Here is a 22211-nt window from a genome sequence, read left to right on the forward strand (position 1 = left end):
ACAAGAGGAAATGCCACAGGCTCACAGAGCCCAGGATGAAGGGCAGGCCGTAGGCAAATTTATCTAGAGACCAGATACAGCCTACAGAGCCAGACAGCCTGGGTTCGAATCCTGGCTCCATGCTTACCAACCGTGTGTCCTTGGGCAAGTGACCTCATCTCTGTCAGTCTCAGGCTTCATGTCTGTGAACTGGGACAATAACAACACAACCCTCCAGGGCTATTGGATTAATGAAATTAATCTACAATGAATGCTTAGAGCAGAGCCTGGCACTGAGCACCAAGCTTGGGGCTCAATACATGTCTGCTATGGCTCTTCCTGCCTCTCCCGCAATGCCTGTGGGGGCCATGGGATCATTTTGGGGAGCAGGGTGGAGGTGGGAGGGGGAGGGAGATGGAGATGAAGGACCACTCCTCTGATCTCCCTTCTGTGGGTCTGGCTGCCTTGCTCCTGCCCCAGCCCCACCTGCCCCAGCTGGTGACTTCAGAGACTTCATTCACCTTCTCTGTGCTTCTGCAAAGAGAGGCCAGTCATAACAGTACCTCCCTCAAAGGGCTGTGTGGAGGATTAAAGAAGCAATTACAAGTAAAGCACTTAGACCGCCCCTTGAGCACAGGCAGCTCTCAACAAATGTTGTCTGGCATCATTGTTCTTACTTCAGCTAAGTGGTTCTCAGGTGCCATATGCAGCAGACTCCCCCAGAAGCTTATTCCTAGTTCCCCTCTCCTGGGAAAGACTCAACTGCTCATCTGTATTTCTACAAGCCCCACTTGTCCCGCAAAAAGCAATACAAGGTACCAAGAAACTCCGGCATTTCCACTTTCCCTTCCTTGCTTCAGGTCAGCCCTGAACCCAGAAGAGGCATCCTCATCATCCTTTGTCAAATTCAATATTCCACTCAGAAGGCACCCCGCTTCCCTCCTACCCCTCACCCCATTTTCAAGGAAGTTTGTCTTTGGGGTAATGTTCCATCTTTAGACCTCTATGATTGTTAAAAATGTATATTTCTTTAAAAATGGAATAAATGAATGCCTGTGTGTGTAATGAATTCCATTCTATAGCAGAGTGACTCTCAATGAACTAAACCAGTCTAACCCACTGAATCAGGTGCAGGGATCTTCCACCTTCCTCTTCCACCCATTCTGCTGTACCCTGGCCTTTCAGGACCTCTGCCTTTGGCTAGGGACATGGAGCTGCCTTCAAGCCCAAGGAGTTACAGTGGTGGGAGGTTGGGTTGCAGGGTTCAGGGGAGGAACACCTCTGCTGAGTATAGGAGGGCACTCATATACAAAACCCTGCTTGGCCCTTGGTTCTGCAACAGGAAACTCCTGCCTCCTGGTCATGCTAGACACCCCCTCCCTGGAGCCAGGGACGGGAGTCTGGGCACATGGGCCTTTGTCCCTGCAGTTCTGTCTGCCATCCATGCCCTATCCCATCTACACCCAGGGCAGTCTCCATCTCCTGGACTCAGCTCAAATGAGAGACATTCCCCACTCGTCACCCAAAGTGGCCTTTCTCCTATTCTCAATTTCACTCCATTTATACGATCTGTAATTATTCCACGTGTTGTTTATTTTGTCAGTTTCTGATTCTTTCCCCAGACTAGAAGTTGCTAGAGAAGCAGGGTGTCTGTTATTGCCTAGAGCCAAGGAGAATGCCTGGCACATCATAGGCCCTCAGAAACTAATGGCTGACTGGATAAATAAATTTCTATCCAAGTTAAATTCCTTGAAAGCCAATTACCCAGAAGAGCAGAGGTTTTAACTGGTAACAAAGGGCATGCCTTAGGAGGATGATGGAAATCTTGCTACTATGAGCAACACTTTTTAACTCCATACATTTTTTTTTTCTGAACAAAGGTTTTCATCACATTTTCAAAATGCCCCCCAACAATTGATGGGATGAGCACTGGGTGTTATGCTATATGTTGGCAAATTGAACTCCAATTAAAAAATGCCTCCCAAAAAGGTAAAGAAGTTTACTCTAAAGAAAGTTCTTTGAAATAGTAAGGGAGACAGCTAATAGATGAGGATTGGGGCTCCAACAGCTCCACCTTCCAAAGGAAACAACATCCACCACTCTGGAGATGGCCAGAGAGCCTGCTGGGGAGGCAGCTCCTCCTCATCCTGGCTGGGAGCTCCATGGGCCGCTGGGTTTCACTGGGTCCACATCCTGTCACATACGCTATGAGGGTAAAAGGAGATCACACATGGAGCAGGCTTGGCACAGTGAACAAAGCCCACCAAATAAATGGCAGAGCCACCATCCTCAGAGGTAGCTGCTGAGGAAAAGTAGGGAGCAATGGGGGTGGGGAGACAACATGTGAGCTAATGTTACCCTTAAATATCCACTCAAACTCCCTCTCTTCAGAGATTGATTCTCTAATAACCCCCTCCTCATGGGCCAGGTCTCCCCTCCATGGGCCCTCACATAGCACCTCCTACCTCCCCTTTACAACCAGGACTACATGTCACCCTCACAGGCTCACAGCAAGGATGGCTAAAGACTACCCGTCTCCCCATAGGGACGAGAGTGCCACAAGGACAAGGAAATGCATGGCTCACCCCTGAGCAGTGCCTTCCTGCTCTGTTGCCATACACCAGGCTTAGAAAGTCTACACCCTCTACCTCATCATCTCTTTAGACTCAGTGGCCCTGAGAGCCCCAGCCTGTGATGGGGCAGGCTGTCACTCCAAGTTCAGACCTCCAAAGAGCCAAGGACAACAGGTTTGTTCCTCCCGACAATGCCCACTCTTCTCCAATTTTCTTGATAAAATATAGCAAAATGCCAACTGGTTACACAAGACCAGGAAGACTGGAAAAGTACATTTCAAGGTAACTGATATTCTACAAACATCCCCAAGGAGAGTGTGAACTCTGCAAGGATGTCGATTCCGGAAAGCCATCACCCTGAACTAATGCTTTCGTTATGATCTCTTACAAAACTGGATATGAAGTGCCCAAAGATGGCCCCAGGGCTTCGTGAGATCTGCGAAGGACCCTGAACATTCCCTACAGCCCGGGACAGAGAGCACAGGGAGTGAAGAGTGCCTTTGTGTTGGAGCTCCCAGCAGCTGAACTGTGAGGCCCAGACCCCCAAGGCCTGTGTGGATACAGGGGAGCCGATGAGAGAGAGTGGTAGGAGGTGAAGTCAGAGAGAACTCCAGGGGACCCTGGGAGGCACTGCTGGGGTTTGGCTTTTTCTCTGTGTGCAGTGGGAAGTTTTAGAGAATTTTGAGTGGAGGAGGGCCCTGGTCTGATTAATGTCTTAAGATGATCATGCAGGGAGCACCTGGGTGGCTCAGTTGGTTAAGTGTCCGACTCTTGGTTTCGGCTCAGGTCATGATCTCAGGGTTGTGAGATCAAGTCCTATGTCGAGCTCTGCTCTCAGCAGGGAGTCTGCTTAGGATTCTCTTCCTTCCCTCCCACTCTGCCCTTCCACCCACCTCAAATAAAAATAAATCTTTAAAAAATAAAATGACTGTGCAGGCTGTTGTGTGCAAAAAGATTGTAGGCGGGCAAGGGGAAAAGCCACAAAATCAGGTAAGGACACCCCTGCATAATCCAGGCCAGTGTGATGATGGTTGAATAGGAGCTGCTCGATGTGGTCAGATTCTGAAAGTATTGACAGGATTTCCTGACAGATGGGTTGTGGACAATGAGGAAAGAGGAATCAGGGACTCCAAAGGCTGGCGTCAGAGCCACTGGATGGATTATGGTGTCATTTCTTAACAGGATGGGCCCAGGGGGATTTGAACTGAATTCTGTCTGACCCCCAACTCCAGAGCAATGAAATAAACCTAATGCTTTGGCCTTAAAACTCTGTCTGCCTCCTATAAATCTTATTCATAAACCATCCATCCAACCAACCATTCATTCATTCATTCATTCATATCATTTAACAAACATTTATTGTGGCAGCCCGGATGGCTCAGCGGTTTAGCACTGCCTTCAGCCCAGGGCCTGATCCTGGAGACCCGGGATCAAGTCCCATGTCAGGTTCCCTGCATGGAGCCTGCTTCTCCCTCTGCCTGTGTCTCTGCCTCTCTCTCCCTCTCTCTCTCTCTCCCTTTCTCTCTCTCTCTCTCTCTGTGTGTGTCATGAATAAATAAAAATAAGATCTTTAAAAAAAAAACCAAACATTTATTGTTAACTACCATGTGGTAAACATGGGAGGCACTGAACACACGAGGGTTAGGACTCACACCCTGTCCTCCAGAAACTTGTAATTTGGTAGGTGGTTCAGAGATCAGCTTTTCTCACTCATTCATGTGTTCAGTCAGTCAACAAACATTCATTAATACTTAATTCCTGGCAAGCAAGCATCACAGTAGGCATCGCAAATGATCTTGGCCTTAAGAAAGTCTTAGTCTGGGGCAGCCCTGGTGGTGCAGCGGTTTAGCACCGCCTGCAGCCCAGGGCGTGATCCTGGAGACCCTGGATCGAGTCCCACGTCGGGCTCTCTGTATGATGCCTACTTCTCCCTCTGCCTCTCTCTCTCTCTCTGTCTCTATGAATAAATAAATAAAATCTTTTAAAAAAAAAAAAAAAGAAAGAAAGTCTTAGTCCAATTGGAGAGCCTGAAATTAGCCGTCCTCATTCATTCACTGTAGAATCCCAACACCCAGCCTGTGCAGCGTCTGGGAGAAGACTCCCACTGGATGACCCAACAGTGGGCTCTACTGGGCGTTTCCAAGCAACACGGCCTCCCTCTGGATCCCTGGCTCTCCCCACAGGGTTCCACCTGCTGCCCTCACCATATGAGCAAAGCCCAGTGGTAGCTGCCAGAGCCCATCACGACACATCTCCACAGCATGCTCAGGACTAACTCTGGTGTGTCTTCCCACAGAAAACTATGAGTCCACTCATTCAGACAGCCACCCCCACAACCACCTGCCTGGGTACCATCTGACCCTTCTTGACACCCGCAGGTCCCAGAACCCAGGATGTGTCCAATCTGGAGGCTCTTGGTCCTCCTCAGCTTGCTGTCTCTACCCTCAGCACTGCACAAGCAGCCCTGGCGTGCCCTGGCCAAGGCCCACATGGACAGCAAACCAGCTCTGGCAAGAAGTAAGCTCAGCCCACGCTCTGCCTACTGTCACTGGGTGGGTGGGGAAGGTATCAACCTACTGGGTGACCTCGGGTCAGTCACTCTCTTTTCTTCCTTTTTCTCTGAACCCTCAAGTACAGAAAACTGAGGATGAGTTGATCATATGCCAATTCATAACACATCATTGTCACATGCATCATGGCAAGGCCCTCTTGTGTTGAATTTGTCATTTTCCTGTTTACCTCTTATTCTTTCCCATTTACCCTTCCTCGGCAGGCCCTGAAGTGTGTTTAACACATGTGTTTACTTATGCTCATGTCCTTATAAAAAAAAGGAAGGTTTTAGTTTGCATAGATGGTATTGCCACATAGATCTTGTTGTTTTTTACTGTTTTCATTGGACACTGTGCTGTTGACCTCTGTGGCTGGTACTGAGATGTCCAAGGGAGTCCTCCACCTGCATCGTCTCTAATTCTCCACTATAACAAACTACACTGAGATGAACATCCTTGCATGTGTGCCTGTTAGGAGCTGTGGAAGAGTTTCTCTGGGATATTCCCAGAAGTGGAATGGGTGCCTGGGCCCTAGGGTGGATACAAACTCAATTCAACTAATGGCTGCCAGATTGCTCTCTAGAATGGCTGTGCTGGTCTATACTCGCTCCAGTGATAGACGAGCATACCTGTCTCCCCACACCTGCTTGCCAACACCGGAGGGTATCCATCTGTATCGCTCTACTCCAGCTGCTGTAGCAAAAAATCACAGGCTGGAGACTCAACAGACATTTCCTTTCTCATGGTCTGGAGGCTGGAAGTTCAAAATCAAGATGCCCATAGAGTTGGTTTCTGATGAAACCCCTCTTCTTCTCATTAATACTTCTTATTAATTGCAGGCCTGACTTCTGACTTGCAGGCCTCTGCCTTCTCCCCCATTTCCTCACACGGGCCTTCTGTGTGTGCACAGAGTGAACTCTGATATTTCTCTTTTTTCTTTTTAAAAGATTATTTATTTATTTATTCATGAGAGATGCAGAAAGAGAGGCAGAGACCTAGAAAGAGGGAGAAGCAGGCTCCCCAGAGGGAGGGAGCCTGATGTGGAATTCAATCCCAGAACTCCAGGATCATGACCTCAGCCAAAGGCAGATGCTCAACCATTGAGCTAACCAGGCATCCCTGTCTCTCTTTTTTCTTATAACACCAGTATTATCAGATTAGGGACCCATCCTTATGACCACCACGTTTAACCTTCTCTTTTTAAAATTAAAAAAAAAAAAAAAGAATTTAGTTATTCAACAGAGAGACAAACAGACAGACAGACAGACAGCACAGGTAAGGGGAGGGACAGAGGTAGAGGGAGAACCAGGCTCCTGACAGAGAAGGGAGCCCGATGCTGTGCTGCATCCCAGGACCCCAGGATCATGACCTGAGCTGAAGGCAGCCGCTCAATCATTGAGCCACCCAAGCACCCCTGATTGACCTTCTTACCTCCTCCAAGACCCTGACTCCAAATACAGTCGCACTGGAGACTAATACCTCAATATATTGATTTGGGGGCGAGAGGAGCCACACAATCCAGTTTACAACACTACCTTTCTAATCTCTGTCAGCCTGGAGTGCACTGAATTGTCTTAGCTTAACTTCATCTGATCCATGGGAAGTTTAGGCATCTCATCCTGGTTTTGTTAGACATTTGACTTATTCAAATTCCCTGTTCTTATCTCTTGTTCATGTTTCTCTTTGCTTCTGGGGGATTTCTTTTATGCTCTCTGATTTGAGTGGCAATTATTTTTTTTAAGATTTTATTTATTTATTCATGAGAGACACACAGAGAGAGGCAGAAACATACGCAGAGGGAAAAATAGGCTCCATGCAGGGAGCCCGATGCAGGACTTGATCCCAGGACCCTGGGATCACACCCTGAGCCGAAGGCAGACGCTCAACCACTGATCCACCTAGTCACCCCAGAGTGTTAATTTATTTTTGACGCTGGTCCTTTGTCAGGTCTAACCAGTGCTAACATTTCTCCCAAATTGTCATCAACTTTTTTGTAGGTCCTCCAATGAACAGGAAGATTTTTCAAACTCATCACAATTTCATCCTATGGTTTGTGTTTGATGAGTCCTAAACCTTTGTCTCTACCCCCAAATATCTTCTACTTTGTTTTTTCTAATAGCTTTGTGGTTTTATCCTTCACATGCAGGAATTTTACCTGTCTGGAGGCCACCTTTATGTCACTTATGCTTGTAAGTGACAGCTCCAACTTCACTTCTGTCTGTGTAAGGAGTCTGCTTTCTCAGTACTTCTACGAAAGATCAAGTTCCCCAAGCATGTGGATTCCCTTTGGGACTCTGTATTCTATGTCTGTGTAACTATTTCTACACCAATAGCAGAATATTTTAAATACTACCTTCTTCTTGAATTTTAGAGTGTGCTGAGTCTTTAAAAGAAAAAAAAAATATCATCTGGAAATTTGATTTGGGTTTCATTGAATTTGTTATTTTAGAGCAAACTGACATTTTTGCAATGTGAGGTCACCCATTAGTATAATGGTGACCATTATATACCCTTTAAACTTAGTCTATCTTTCAGGGTTTTTTCAGATTTTATTTTACATCCTTTAATAGAATCTTAAAGTCCTATGACCTTTGTTAAACTCCTATCTTTGTTAAATAGATTCCTAGAGAAATGTATAGTTGTTGCTACAGTAAATATTGCCCAATTTTCTATTATATTTGCTAGTTGGTATTACTTGTTCAGATGAAAGTTGTTGGTTTTTGAAAATTAATCTGCTATCCAAAAATCTCACTGACCTCAGTTTTAATAGTCTGTTTTATTTATTCTGCTGGATTTTTAATCCAGAGGATTGTAGCAACTACAAATAATGACAGTTCTCCTTATTTATAAACCTTATACTTCTTGAGTCTTTTTCTTGTCTTATAGTATAGCTAAGGCCTCCTATAGGAATGGGAACGTATCTAGAATTCTCCACTAAGTTTGACATCTTCTGTAGGTTTTTGAGATCTTTTTTATCATGTTAAGGAAATCCCCTATAGTCCTGGTTTTCTAAATTTTTCTTAATCATAAATCAGTATTGGCTTTTAACAAATTTTTTCTGCATCAAAAATTACTCCATTCTTTCCTCTAAGCCATTAATGTGATAGATTATATTAATAGATTTTCTTCTGCTGAACCCATCCCAGCATTTCTGGAATAAACATGAAATTTTCATAATTAACTAGAATGATACATTTATATTGCACTACTTTTATCATATACTAGAATATACTTATAATGTATCATACTGAAATATATTTTATAATGTAATGTATTTTTATAATGCACTATTAGCTATTTAATTTGTTAGCTAATAATTTTATAGGATTTTAGCAAATTTTTCATACATGAAATTGATGTGTACCTTTCTTCCCTTGTACTGTTCTGGAAGCTGGGCAAGTTTCACTAGCCTCATAAAATTAATTTGGCATCTTTGTCTTTTTTCATTTTCTTTCACAATTATCTCTTTATAAAAAGTGTAGTAAAACTCTTCCCCAAAACCATCGAGATCAAAAACTTTTGGAGAATGACATCTTCAATTACTATTTCTATTTCTTAATGCTTTTAGATAATGTTTCCCACTTCCCCCATCACAACTTTGCATTTTGTGGTTTACCACAAACAAATCCATTCCATTTAGGTTATGAAATACATTCATGTATATTTGAGGTCCCAGGCATCCTCATGGTTGCGATGGGTGCAGTTAGAATGCTATTTCATGGGGCTGCCGTGAAGATTTAAATGAGGGAAAGCATGTACCAAGTACTTTTTCAACTGTGAATATATTTATTACTATAACTACCTCTCACTATCAGTTAGGGTACTTAGCTACACAGAACAGAAAACCTACCTCAATATGGCCTCAACAATGAAAAAAAAATGTTGTTTCACATAATCAAAACTCACAAGGAGGACAATCTCAGATCTGATTCAATTAGCAACTCAAATATACCACCCCAATTTTGTCCGTTTTTTTTTTAGCTCTGCTATCATCCTATTTTTATCCTCAGGTCTCTAGTTCCCAGGATTGTAGGAAAATGGTGGCTAGTGGCCATCAGGTGGCCTTGCTCCCTTCCAGTAGGTGACAGAGAAAGAAACTCCCTCTCAAACATAAAACATAAGATCTTTGGTTTAGTGTGATGAAGCCAACTTGGGTCACATGCCCACTTTAAACCTGAAAGACGGACGCCCAGGTGGCTCAGCGGTTAAGCATCTGCCTTTGGCTCAGAGCATGATCCCGGAGTCCTGGGATTTAGTCCCACATGGGGCTTCCTGCATGAAGCCTGCTTCTCCCTCTGCCTGTGTCTCTGCCTCTCTCTCTCTCTCTCACTCTGTGTGTGTGTGTGTGTGTGTGTGACTCTCATGAATAAATGAATAAAATCTTTTAAAAAAATAAAATAAAATATATCTGAAAGAGTCACTGGGCAATGATGGCTCAGATTATCAAAGGCCTCATTTGGACCAGGAATTAGAAAGAGTACTTGAATGAAAACAGGATTCAGATGGGAATGATAGAATGGATGAATGGGAGGACGGATAGATGAATAGATGGATGGATATTGGACAGATGGAAGATGGATGGGAGGGTGGATAGATGAATAGATGGATGGATATTGGATAGATGGTAGATGGAGGTTGGAGGGATGGATAGATGGGTGGATAGATGGATGCATAGGTGAATGGATGGATAAATGGATATTGGACTGGCAACTACTAGTGTCTCTTATCATCAACCAAGAACTAATAAGACTTCTAGGCATACTTGTAGTGTCACTCTATCCTTGAAACTATTTGGTCAATGTATGTCTCTTTTACTAGACAGAAAACTGGTTTGTGTCTTTGGTATGCCCCACAAGGCCTGATATCCAATAGATGCTCAATAATATTCTTTTTTGGACAAATGGTATCTATACAAATATCTTTAGATGAATTAATCTCAATATTTCTCACAAGAATCATGTGAGATGGGTATTATTACTGCCCTTATTATACAGATGAGGAAATCAAGACTCAGGAGGGTGATAGACCTAGCATTTCAACTCCTGACACACTTTCTTGTTTGCAGGCAACAGAAACATGGGATACTGAAGGGGAGTCTGGGAGCTGGAGGGAAGGGAGTGAGGGGGAACCATGGTTTCTGCAGCTCTGCAGTGTGGATTCTGATTACAGGGAGGGTCAAGTCAGAGAAATAAACGTGTCCTGTGGTATGCTCAGAGGCTCATCAGAGCTGGGCCCAATAGGCCACGGATTTCAGCATGCCATCACTTTTAGAATCCCCTTCCTTTTCAGAATTCATTCTTTTCTGCTGGTAGCTCTGTTTCATCCTACAGCTTATTCCAGGGCACAGTGTGGGAGAAATTACATTTCTTCTCTTCTTATTTGTTCTCCTCAACCAACATTTATTGTGATGCACATCCTGTACATGAGGTTCTGTGTTCCAGATTTAGAGACACAGCCCTGGGTGGACTCTCAACCAGTAAATCTTGTTTGAGCAGCTCTTGTCTGTCAGACCCTCTACAGGTATGTCACCACCTCAACCCTGCAAAGCACCATTTCCCAGATGAGGAATGCGGATTTCCAAGTAGAGAGCGGAGTTGGAGGGTGACAAGCACCCATCACTCAGCAGGAAGTGGACACCAGCCCACAACCTGGGCCTCTTGACTCCAAACCCCCTACCTTTTCCATGACATTTTGGAATGTCACTGGTCCCTTGTCCATTTCCAGTTATTGCCCAGGGCCTCATGAAGTACAATGCAGAGGGCCGGATCCAGAATATCCGCCTCATGGACAGTCTGAATGCCTCAGGGCAGATGGCTCCAGGGATGGTGGGCTGGTTAATAGGCAGCATGAGCCTCCAGCATCAGCAAGAAAGCAGGTGAGCCCTGGAACCCCACCACTGGCCCTGGGACCCTATAAAGCTGAGTCAGAAGGCAGAGCTGAGGGATCACGAGGCTGAAGAGGGAAAGTGGGAATATTGCAAGGAGGGGATAAAGGGCCCAATATGAAGGGTTGTTTGGGGGAGGCAGCATAGCAGGGGAATTAAAGCAAAATTTCAGGAATAATAGCTCCTACATTTAAATCCTGGGCCTGCCTCCAACCTTGGGGAGATTACTAGATCACTCGGGCCCTGAAAGACATTTTAAAAGTACAAAACAGCAAAGAGGCTTCATCTATAACATGGGCACCCAGAGCACGGCCTAGGTAAATGTCTGGGGTGCCAAAGAACCCAGGACTAGGGTCAGACATTCAAACCCCACTCTAATGCTTGAGAGCTGAGTGACTCTTGGTAAGGTTTTGGAGATCTCTGAGCTTCACCTTAAGTCCTCATCAGTGAAATGGGCATAACAATTGTCCCTGCCTCTGGAAGTTGTGAGCTTTCTCTGCTGCACAGAGTGGACGCATAGGCATTGGGCGCTCCGATTAACCCAGAAGAGCTGGACCCGTGCTGCTCGCCTATAGTCCCACTGCTTCCCCTGGAGGACATGGCACCTTCAGCCTCCCAGGCTCCAGCCACTCCAGTGCACTGCCCCAGCTCCAGCCTGCTGCGCCCTGGAGCTCCCTTCCCTCTCATTTTGCCCCTTACTTTCGACATTCTAATGAGCGCTGGTACTTGCCAACAGGGTTTCCCTGGATGCATGCATCCCCCATCACCTCCTTCCATTCCCTTATTAGTTGTTACAAAGTATTCCTGGAGCACCCACTGTGTACCAGGACCTGGGCTGGGTACTTGGAATACAGCTATGAATAAGACATATGGTCACTTTTTGGATCTTACGTCCTACTTAGTGAGATAAGCCACAAAAGTAAGTAACTCATTTCAAGTAGGGGGATATGTTATGAAGATAACTTTAGCAAGGTAAGGGGTGAGAGTGAGGGACTTATCGGGAAGACCTTTTAAAGAGAAATCCCTAGGAAGACTGAAGAGAAGGAAGCAAGCCACATGAAGGACATGGGAGGGCAGTAAGTGCAAAGGCCCTGAGGTAGCAAAGAGACTAGTGTGTCTGAGAAAAAGGCCTGTGTGACTGGATGAGCAAGGGGGAGGGTGGAAGAAGGTGCGGCTGTGGTGGCAGGTAGGGCCAGACCCTGCAGGTCTCAGGCACCATGGTATGGAGTTTGGATTTTATTCCAAGAGCAGTGAGAAACTCAGAGAGAAGGTTAAATAATAGGGCTGCCTAGTGACTACCACATGGAGAATAGTTTATAGGGAGGCCAAGTTCATGGAAAGGGAAAGGAGCCCAGAGAGAAACTAGAGCAACTCCAGGCAAGAAGTGATGGTGACCTGGACCGGGTGATAGGGATAACAGTGAGAAGTTGCCAAATTCCAGGTATATTTTGTAAGCAGAGCAAACATGATTCACTGATGGGTTGCATGTGAAGGTGAGGGCTGGGGAGAAAGCAAAGAAGGCTCCCAGGGATTGAGCCTGGGCACCTGGGCAGGTGGTGGGGCACTGTGCTAGGAGGCAGTGGCTGGGTCTGAGAACAGCCCCAGTGTGGGCCTGTAGTTGGCTGTGGGCTGCACACATTCGTTGTGTGGAGTTGTTAAGGGCCCTCTGGGACAACGTGCAGCAGCCCGGGGCTCCTGTGGGCGGCTCTTGCCCTCCGAGCATCTTTAAAAGGATCTGACTCCAAAGCCTACCGCCTGGCCCTTTACATGAACGGCATACCAGCGTTTTTTATCATTCTGAGGCCTCGAGTCTGAGTTCCCTCACACTTGAAGGGCCTCTGCTCTTTCCTTGTGTAGCGCCAACATCACCAACATTCAGCTAGACTACAGTGGGATCCAGATGTCTTTCCATAAGGAGCGGTTCTCAGCAAACATCTTATTTGAATTTGACATTGACTTGAGACTGTGAGTCATTTGGCAGCAGGGTCGGTGGGAATCTGGGAGTTGGGGGGAGGGTGGAACTGGGCAGCCTGGGGAACCCAGATCTTTCTGACTTCAACCTCGTTCAAATCTTGGTTTCTGAACTCACTTGCTACGTGACCTCGGGCATGTCACTTCCAAGTCTCTGAGCACTGGTTTCTTCAGCTGAAATGTGACTGGCAATCACTGGTGATTTGCCCATTTAAACCTATGTGAGTTCATTACGCTGATTTTTTTAAAAAGAGAGAGAGAAACACTTTAATTATATCATCACCTTCCTTCCATCTGTTCAGACGGTCCTTTACCATCAGTTGCTCCCAAGAAAAGGGAGACCACAGCTAAACGGTAGAGATTTTTTTTTTTTTTTTTTTTTACGGTAGAGATTTTTTTAAAATAAGATGAGCCCTCCACTTCTGAATTTCCAAGGATTTGGAAGCCAATCTATTTAAAGGATTTTCAGGAGCCACTCTGCCTAACAGCATTTTCTCCTTAGTTACTGGCTGTAGGAGTCAACAGGCAGGGCTGCTTCATTGAAAGAGTCACTCTTCCCTTTGTGTTGGTTGTTTCCACCTCGTCCTCCTCTCTGCCTCCTGCCCCTTCTCTCCCCCTCCTCTCTCTCATCCCCAGGCCCTTCAATAACAAGATTGTAAAGACACATGTGTGCATGAACCTCATTGTGGAGTTCTGGCTGGAGAAAGATGAGTTTGGCCGGAGGGATCTGGTGATAGGAGATTGCCATGTGGAGCCGAGTAGCATCTACATGACAGTCCTAACTGAGTAAGGCCCCAGGGACCCTCCCCAGGGCTGGGCCCCTTCCTGGCTAGTCCTAGCTGCAGCCGCACATCTCTACCACCTCCTAGATGAGCCCAAAACAGATCTCACCCTTTCCCCAGGATCTACTTCTCTCCCTGAGTCAGCATCCCAGTGATGGCCCAGCCACCCTCCCAGGATCCAGACTCTTCATCTTCCTCACACCCTGCAGCCCACCTTCACTGGTTCACGTTAATGACCTCCTGGCAGCCTCCACTAGCTTCCTCTCTCTCCATCCCCACAGCCACTACCCTGGTAACTAGACCACTTCCCAGACCATTACAAGACCCAGACTGGCTTTCCCTGACTCGGACTTTGCCTCCTTCACTCCATACAGCCCCCTGCAGGAGAAATAACTTTCTAGCACAGAAATGTGGTCATGTCCCCAACCTCTGCTCCAAACCCTCCAGTGGTTCTCCAAAACCCTCTGAATGAAGAGTAAACTCCTGGATGTCATTCAGGGCCCTATTTATCCTCCTACCTGTGCCACTCTGCAGCCATCTACCATCTTGTGTCGCTGAAGGACCTACCCCTCCATCAACAAGCCCAGTACTTTCATAGCCCCATGCCTTTGCCTGGAATGCGTGCCTTTTGCCTGGAATGCCCTTCCCTTCTTCCCTAGAACTCCTCCTCATCACTTATTCATTCAACAAGTATTTATTGAGAACCTACTATGAGCCAGATATGGCATGCTTGATGCTAGGGATACAGTAGTGATCATGACAGAAAAAATAGAGCTGTTTGCATTGGTGTAATTACTAATAGAGTATAACAGATCCATATACTGGTTGACCAAGTCTATCAACCTCAGCAGACTATGAGTCTCTCAAGGGCAAGATCTGGATATGATTTCTCTCTGTAATTCCAGAAGGCTGAAAGCAACTAGGTCTTCAGTGGGTGTCCAGTCATTTATTCATCAGATGTTCAATGAATGCCTAAATCACACCAGGCATTCATGGCTAGGACAGTGCAGGGAAAGGACTGATCTCTGGTGCTCTGCCAACCTGATTCTAATTAGCACTTACCAGCTATGTGACCTTGGGCAAGTTACATCACCTCTCTGAGTTGCCCCTTCAACTACTGCTGACTGTGATGCCTCTTGTAGACAGCTGGCTGAGGACTAAATGACTGTGTAAGGTGTACTCAACACCTAGCCCCTGGCATGGGTACTACATGGATTTATCTGTTCTGTTCTGTACATCTACCTCTCTTTCTAGAGATATCTCACCAAAGATGAAACATTTTCTCCACAACTTCAGAGGGACCCTGGCAAAAGTTATCCCAAACCCAGTAGAAAGTCAGGTAAGTTTGTGAAAAATATTGTCCCCGTGGGGTTCTTTGAGTCTGAGGGTCAGGACATATATATTGGTTCGGAAAAGAGTTTCCAATCTTGGGCTTTAGAACCTGAAAAATCTCAATTAAAAATTTCAGTTTTGTCATTTATTGATTGTGTGTCCTCAGCAAGTGACTCGGCTGCCCCATGCCTCAGTTTCCCCACCTGTATCATGGGAATCATCACAGTCTCTATCGCATAGAATCATCATGAGGATTCAGGCAGACATGAAAGTGTTGTGCATGGCATCCAGTTGGTGTTCAATACAGGGGAGCTGCTCTTGCTGCCATGATTCCTTGTGGAAATGCAATAGAGTCTAAACTTCCAGCTGCAGGCTCTTTAGCTTTGTTTTCCTAGTCCTTGGCCTGACTCTTCTCTCTCTGCTGGTGACCCAGGTGTGTCCTCTAATCGGTGAAATCCTCAGACAGCTGGACGTGAAACTGATGAAAAGCCTCATGGGTGAGTGTCTACATCCATGTAGGAAGGAGGACAGGATTGGCAAATGGAAGAGGTGCCCCAGGGGAGCCCACAGAGAGGCTTGCTGAGGGGTGTCTGCATGTGCTCTGAGAACACTTAGAGGTGGCCATGTGACAATGACCATTACTGTTCCCCAAGAGAGCTAGGACAGCAGAGGACACCCTACAAGCAGTCTGTATGCTGCCAAGTCACCCAAACCTCCAGATTAGATTACTACAAACTATAGCTCCTCTCAATGTCTCCACTCCCCTTTAGGGAGCACTGCCCACCCCTCGAACCTCAGACCAGACCACCCTCCATCTGCAGATAGACAGATACAGTCACCACCCTCACGGAGCTTACAATCTAGTGAATGGAAGACTATGAGAAGCATATAACTACATATCATGTGGAAAGAATTTTTTTAAGATTTTATTTATTTATTCACGAAAGACGCAGAGAGAGAGAGGCAGAGACATAGGCAGAGGAAGAACCAGGCTCCCTGTGGGGAATCCAATGCAGGACTCGATCCCAGGATCCTGAGACCACACCCTGAATGAAAGGCAGACACCCAACCACTGAGCCACCCAGGCATCCCCATTTGGAAAGACTTTTAATGCAAGTGCCTCAGGCACTGGCTCTGGTTGGCATGGACAGATGAAGGTTCCTTCAGAGGCTGGACAGGCAGTCACCCTGGTAACTGATCCTGCCTCTCCTCCTTACAGAACAGGCTGTTGCTCATAAATTCAACCAACTATGAGTCCAGCCAACCCTCCACACGCCAGACTTGAACGTCTTCCAGCTACCTACTGATCCAGAAGGAGATTCCACATCTTGGGACCTTAAGTCTTCCTTGGAGTGGGCCTCCCACTCCCAAAACCTTGCCCACAGAGTCCTGCCCTGTCCCATAATAAACTCTAGCTCTGAAGGGTACAAAGGTCTCCTTTCCTGGGCCCCGAGGTTAAGGTTCCAGAAGTCAGGCTTGATGAAGCTCCATCCTAAGACTAAATATGCCTGGGTTTACTCATCAGCTCAGAAATACCAGAGAAAACACCTTGTTTTCCTGTAGTTTGCAACCAGGAACCCATCTATAGATTTGCTCATCAATGCAGGGAAGGCCTGTTGAGATTTCCCATGCCCTCATTCATTCACCCCAAATTGCTGAGTACCTACTATGTGCCAAGTACTTGGCCAGGCTCCAATGGAATGTAGAGAAAGGATGACAGAGTGGAAAAGCATAAATGTTGGCACCGAACAGATCTGATTCACTTCAAATTCGATTCAGCCCAACGAGAAGTCCCACATGAGTGTGAACCATGCACATCAGAATAACTGATGACCCCCTGGCCCCAGCACAGGGTTGCAAAGAGTGTGAGCTCAGCAAATATCTGCTGTTAAGTGGTGGATGAATCTGCTTTAGGACTCACTCTCTGTGCTTGGGACAAGGCACTTTACCTTCAGGTCTCCCTCACCTGCAAAGCGAGGCTAGAAATCGTACGGGATATGGAGCAACAGGAGCCTTGATGCTGCTGGTGGGTGGTAAGTTACACCACTGCTTTATAAGTCCAGGTGACAGCAGCTACAAAAGCGTGACAGAGGCCTGCCCTGTGCTCCAGCCGTGCCACTCCTAGGTGGGTGCATCGTAGACACACACACAGACACTACGAGATGTGGACGAGACTGCTTGTAGCAGCAGTGGTCCTAATATTCCCTGAGTAAGAACCCTGAATTCCCATCAAAAGAGTGGGTAAATACCAAGGGAGAGTCACCCATTGGAATGCTCTATGGTCATGTAAATGACCTACGACTACACACGACCACACGGATGGATCTCAGGCCCGTAATAAAGCCAGGCACAAAAGGGCACATGTTGCATCTCCCATTTATATGAAGCTCGAAAACAGTAAAAGGAATCCGTGCTGTCAGAGTGCAAGACCATGGTTACCCTTGAGGAGAGGTTTGGTGACCGGGAGGGGCTTGAGGCGGGCTTCTGAAGAGCCAGTACTGGCCTGTTTTGGTTTTTTTTTTTAAGATTTTACTTACATATTCAGAGAGAGGCAGAGACATAGGCAGAGGGAGAATCAGGATCCCTGTGAGGAACCTGATGCAGGACTCGATTCCAGGACCCCGGGATCACACCTTGAGCTGAAGGCAGATCCTCAACCACTGAGCCACCCAGTTGCCCCTGGCCTGTTTCTTGATCTGGACACTAGTTGTGGGGAGAGTGTTTCATTTGTGAAAATTCATGGAGCTATTCACTTGCGTGCATTTTTCTTACATCTGTTAGACTATAACAAACATTTTGAAATAAAAATATTTACTATGTAGGACGTTTGTAGGACTATGTGAAAAAATATCTGCAGTATGTCTAGCATGCACTAGGTCCATGGGAAATGCTTATGGAAAGCCATTTAAATCATTGTTAATTATTTGATTAATGACAATTCAGTTCTTAAGTATTGATTCCTGCCCTCCTCCCAAAGGGAGGCAAAGCATACTGAGAAATCAAGGGGAAATAACACACCCATTAATCACAGTAGCACACACATATTAAGCACTTGGCACGTGCCAAGCTTGGTGCTCAGAGCTTCTATTCAGCAATGTCATCAAATCCTCACAGCGAATTCATGCAGGAGGACCCCAAGGCTCAGAGAGAGAAAGCCACTTGCTCAAGAGCACACAGCGAGGAGACGATCAAGCGGAATGTGCCCAGGCAGCCAAACTCTAGAGCCCACGCCTTAGCCACTGTGAATCCTGCCTCCAGTCCTCCCTCTCTTCCTCCTAACACCCTACACACACACACACACACACACACACACACACACACACACACACACACGGGAAAATGATGATAGAGGCCCTGGGCTGGATCGACAAGTGCAAACAAGGAAGTGTCAACAGCTCAGATATGAGAATAGGGCGGGAGAGCCTCCTGTCTCCCTCTGTCAGCTCTGACCACCTAATCCGAAATGCTTCGTTGGGGATTTGCAACCCTAAACGCCCATGTTCTCACAGAGGATTCCCCTTGACAGCCTTGAGTTTGGGGGCGGGGTGTGGGGGGGGGTTGTCCAGCTCATGATTCAAAGAGCAAACAGAGGAGGGCTGAGCCCATCCTCCAGTGAGCTTGCCTGAAGGCAGCTTTTGTCTGTCTTCCTCCTGACCCGGGGGTGGCTCAGGGGCCTCTCCTTCCTCAAGGGGCCTCCCTGGGTTTCTCAGATTCTATTTTCCTTTTGTTTTGAGGTTCATAGAGCCATGGACTCATCATGTTTTCTCCCTGCAGACCCTGTTGCACAATAGGCTTCCATTATGATACAGGGGCTGGAGTGGGAGCAGGGTGGGGGGATGTTAAGCAGAAATTCAGCCCTAAGGGCCCAAAAGCTTGCTCCAAGCAAGGCACCTGTCTGTGCCTTGTAACTCCCATGCCCCTCTCCTACGGAGTTCTGACTCTGTGCCAGGCACTGGGCAATAACCCCACTTAACCCACAGCCGGGGGTGGGCAGCATCAGCCCCAAGTTGGAGGGTGTAGGCTAGGGAATCAAGGCTGCAAGAGGGAAAAGCATCTTGCCTAGAGGCCTCAGCCCAGCCGGGCTTGGGATCCAGAGCAGCCTGACTTCTCAGGGGTGAGAAGGCTCCAGAGAACAGGAGCAGGAACTTTCTGAAGATTCAGTAACACAAAGTCGTTCTCAAAGTGAAGAGCACTGAAGCGGCAGCTCGGGATGACGGTCTGCTTTCCTCCCTGGGCTGACCCTGGGCAGGCCACCATCCTCCCTGAGCCTCATGTACCCTCACAGGGTTGTTCTGGACAGTAGAGGGATGGTATAGAGCTCCAGGTCTCATAAGAAACTATTATTATCATTAGCTGCAAATGTAGGTGGGAAATTCATCTCCAAGGTAAGTGGTAAGTGGAACTTGAGCAAATTGCTGAAAAAAAAAATTCTCAGGTGCCTGGGTGGCTAAGTGGTTAAGCATCTGCCTTCGGCCCAGGGCATGGTCCTGGGATCCCGGGATCGAGTCCCACATTGGGCTCCCTGCATGGAGCCTGCCTCTCCCTCTGCCTGTGTCTCTGCTTCTCTCTCTCTGTGTCTCTCATGAATAAATAAATAAAATCTTAAAAAAAAAAGAAAGAAAATATATTCTCTCTCTTGCCATTTGCAATGATGTGGATGGAATTAGCGCATACTATGCTAAGCAAAATAAATTCAATCAGAGAAAGACAAATACCATTTGGTTTCACTCCTATGTGGAATTTAAGAAACAAAAGAGATGAACATCAGGAAAGGGAAGGTAAAATAAAATCAGGTGAAAACAGAGTGGGAGGCAAACCATGAGAGATGCAGAACTCTAGGAAACAAACTGAGGGTTGCTGGAGGGGAGAGGGTACAGGGATGGGGTAACTGGGTGATGGGCATTAAGGAGGGCATGTGATGGAATGAGCTCTGGGTGTTGTATGCAGCTGATGAATCATTAAATTCTACCTCTGAAACTAACAGCAAAAGATCAGGAAAAAAAAAAGAAAATCTATTTTCTCATCAAAGTTGGGGCACCCAGCTCCCCAGCTCCCTGCTAACCCTTCTGCCTCAGCCCCTCAATAAAACCCCTGGGGTTTCCAAGACCACCTGAAAGTCCCCCTCCAATGCAGTCCCCCATGCACCCACCTCCACCTAATCTTGCTCCAGGGCAACAGAACCAGCACCCTGACTGAGGAAGCAAAGGGCACCACTTATGGTTTCTGAGAAACACTTTGGGAAGGCACCAACGTCACCAAGGTGGAAAACTGTCTCAAAATGTTAGCAGCGTGACCTTTCATGTCTCTGGATGCCCCCTGCCTCTTGCCCTCCTCAGGGCAGCAGGACGGGGCAGCTCCTGTGGCTCCAAGGAAGGGCATCTCTGGCAGGAGTGAAGAGAAGCCTTGTGAATTTTCAAAGCCTGGGTCTTTGCCAAAAAAGGTAGTGACATCTCATCCAGACTCCTTGGACAGCAGGGAGCCTGCTTCTCCCTCTCCCTCTCTCCCCCTGTTCTGCTAGGCTCTCACTCTCTCTCTCTCAAATAAATAAAAAATAAAAATCTTTTTAAAAAGAAGAAGAAAGAAAGAAAACCCCAGAGGAAAATGGGGAAGTTTCTGTTACCCAGGAAAGTGGCATTTGAAAAGGTAACTAAAAAAAAAAAAAAAAAAGGAATGGTAACTAAGCTACAGATACAGGAGAAAGAAAGACATGGGCACTTGAATTTATGAACTGAGATTCACACCAGCTCCCCAGACTTCATCCCCCACCGCCCAGTGAGGTAGATATCATCCTCCCATTTATAGACAAGGAAACTGAAGTTGAATGGATTAGAGTCACGTGCCTGAGGTCATAGGATTAGAGTCAGGGCAGTCTGCACCCAGACCCATCCCCTCTCTGCCATAATATATATGCAGCCTCCTGGCTTCAAACCAGAGGTTGTTAGCTGTCCAGAAATTAGCTTCACAAACTTAAATCGGTCCCTTGACTTATCTACCTCAGTTTCCCCACAAAGATAGTAGCAATCTGACCCTACTCATAGGAGTTGTTCCAAGATAACAAAACAGTGAGACCCCTTTGAGGATGACTGACAACACACAAGCCATGGGAAGAGTCTAGAGAATATTTCAATGGATAAGTGAGTTCAGAGCCATGGCACTAGCCCCTTAGAGGCATCGGCCAGACTCTGCCAGGAAGGAGAGCAGTTCTAGTGAAAGCCTGGCACGAGGGAAGGCAGCACGGCTCATTGATTACAGGGATATGAGACACGGGAGTGAGTTCTGACTCCACCACTCACTTGCTGTGCGCCCTGGGAAGTAGTTTCCCTCTCTGAACCTCAGTCTCCCTATCTGATATTTGAGGGGCAACCATCCCAACCACCGCTGATGAAGACGAGGTTGAAACAGGGAAAGCACCCAGCACATAGTAGGTGCCCCATAAATAATATGCATTTCCTCCTCCCCTTTCTGCTTTTACTTATGTTAGGTATTGCAGGGCAAGAGCTGCTCTCACTAGTCTAAGACCTTGATCTCTCAATGTCCCAATGGTTTCATCTGCAAAACGGATTCAAAGGCCCAAGGAGTGGGGACAAATGCCTTATTTGGAGAAGGGAAGAAGATAAAGTAAGGGTAGAGACTGGGATGCCACAGCATCCTTCTGGCCTGGCAACCTGGAAAGATTTTTCCAGGATATCAAAGTGAAATGTCATGGGATCATGCCATGTCTGAAAGCAAAACGGGCAGTGAATGAACGGTGGGTGTCTTTGCGTCTCAGCACAGCGATTCAGAGAATGGACTGCGGCGTGAAGGTCTTGGCCCCAGGCCCGCTGCGCACATCTGGACGCGTCCACTCACGCTGCAAGTCTCAGTTTTCCCCTTGTAAAAGAGGGGTACTCATTCCCAGCCCACACATTGGGAGGATTTGTGGGGTTGCTGTCTGTGAAGAACAGAGCCAGGCTGGCATTCAGCAAGGGCTCAGCGAGTGTTAGCTGTTGACAGTGTTTCATTGTGATCATCCAGTGCGAGCAGTTCTGACTGCCCCATTCTCACTGGGTCTCGGGCCCTTGCCTCCACGGTGCCTCAGTTTTCTGCTCTCACAAAGGAGGAGCGCCGCCTGCCCTCCCTCCTAGAGTTCTGATGAGGATGG

At 46.9% G+C, this 22211-nt stretch overlaps 1 protein-coding gene and 1 long non-coding RNA gene across 4 annotated transcripts in view; one reads left to right on the plus strand and one right to left on the minus strand.

Moving 5' to 3' along the window:
• LOC144298199 (uncharacterized) overlaps positions 1 to 22211 on the minus strand; it is a 75685-nt gene that overhangs the window by 10793 nt on the left and 42681 nt on the right. The gene's annotated exons all lie outside the window — the stretch shown is intronic.
• Positions 4677 to 16501, plus strand: BPIFA3 (BPI fold containing family A member 3). Its single transcript, XM_077872742.1, has 8 exons — positions 4677 to 4832; positions 4931 to 5069; positions 10826 to 10976; positions 12843 to 12950; positions 13593 to 13742; positions 14993 to 15077; positions 15504 to 15567; positions 16290 to 16501. Exons 2-8 carry the CDS (start codon positions 4946 to 4948, stop codon positions 16322 to 16324), a joined length of 717 nt encoding a protein of 238 aa, XP_077728868.1. The 5' UTR covers positions 4677 to 4832; positions 4931 to 4945; the 3' UTR covers positions 16325 to 16501.

Source organism: Canis aureus, chromosome 26 (assembly GCF_053574225.1).
Source record: "Canis aureus isolate CA01 chromosome 26, VMU_Caureus_v.1.0, whole genome shotgun sequence".
Taxonomy (NCBI): domain Eukaryota; kingdom Metazoa; phylum Chordata; class Mammalia; order Carnivora; family Canidae; genus Canis; species Canis aureus.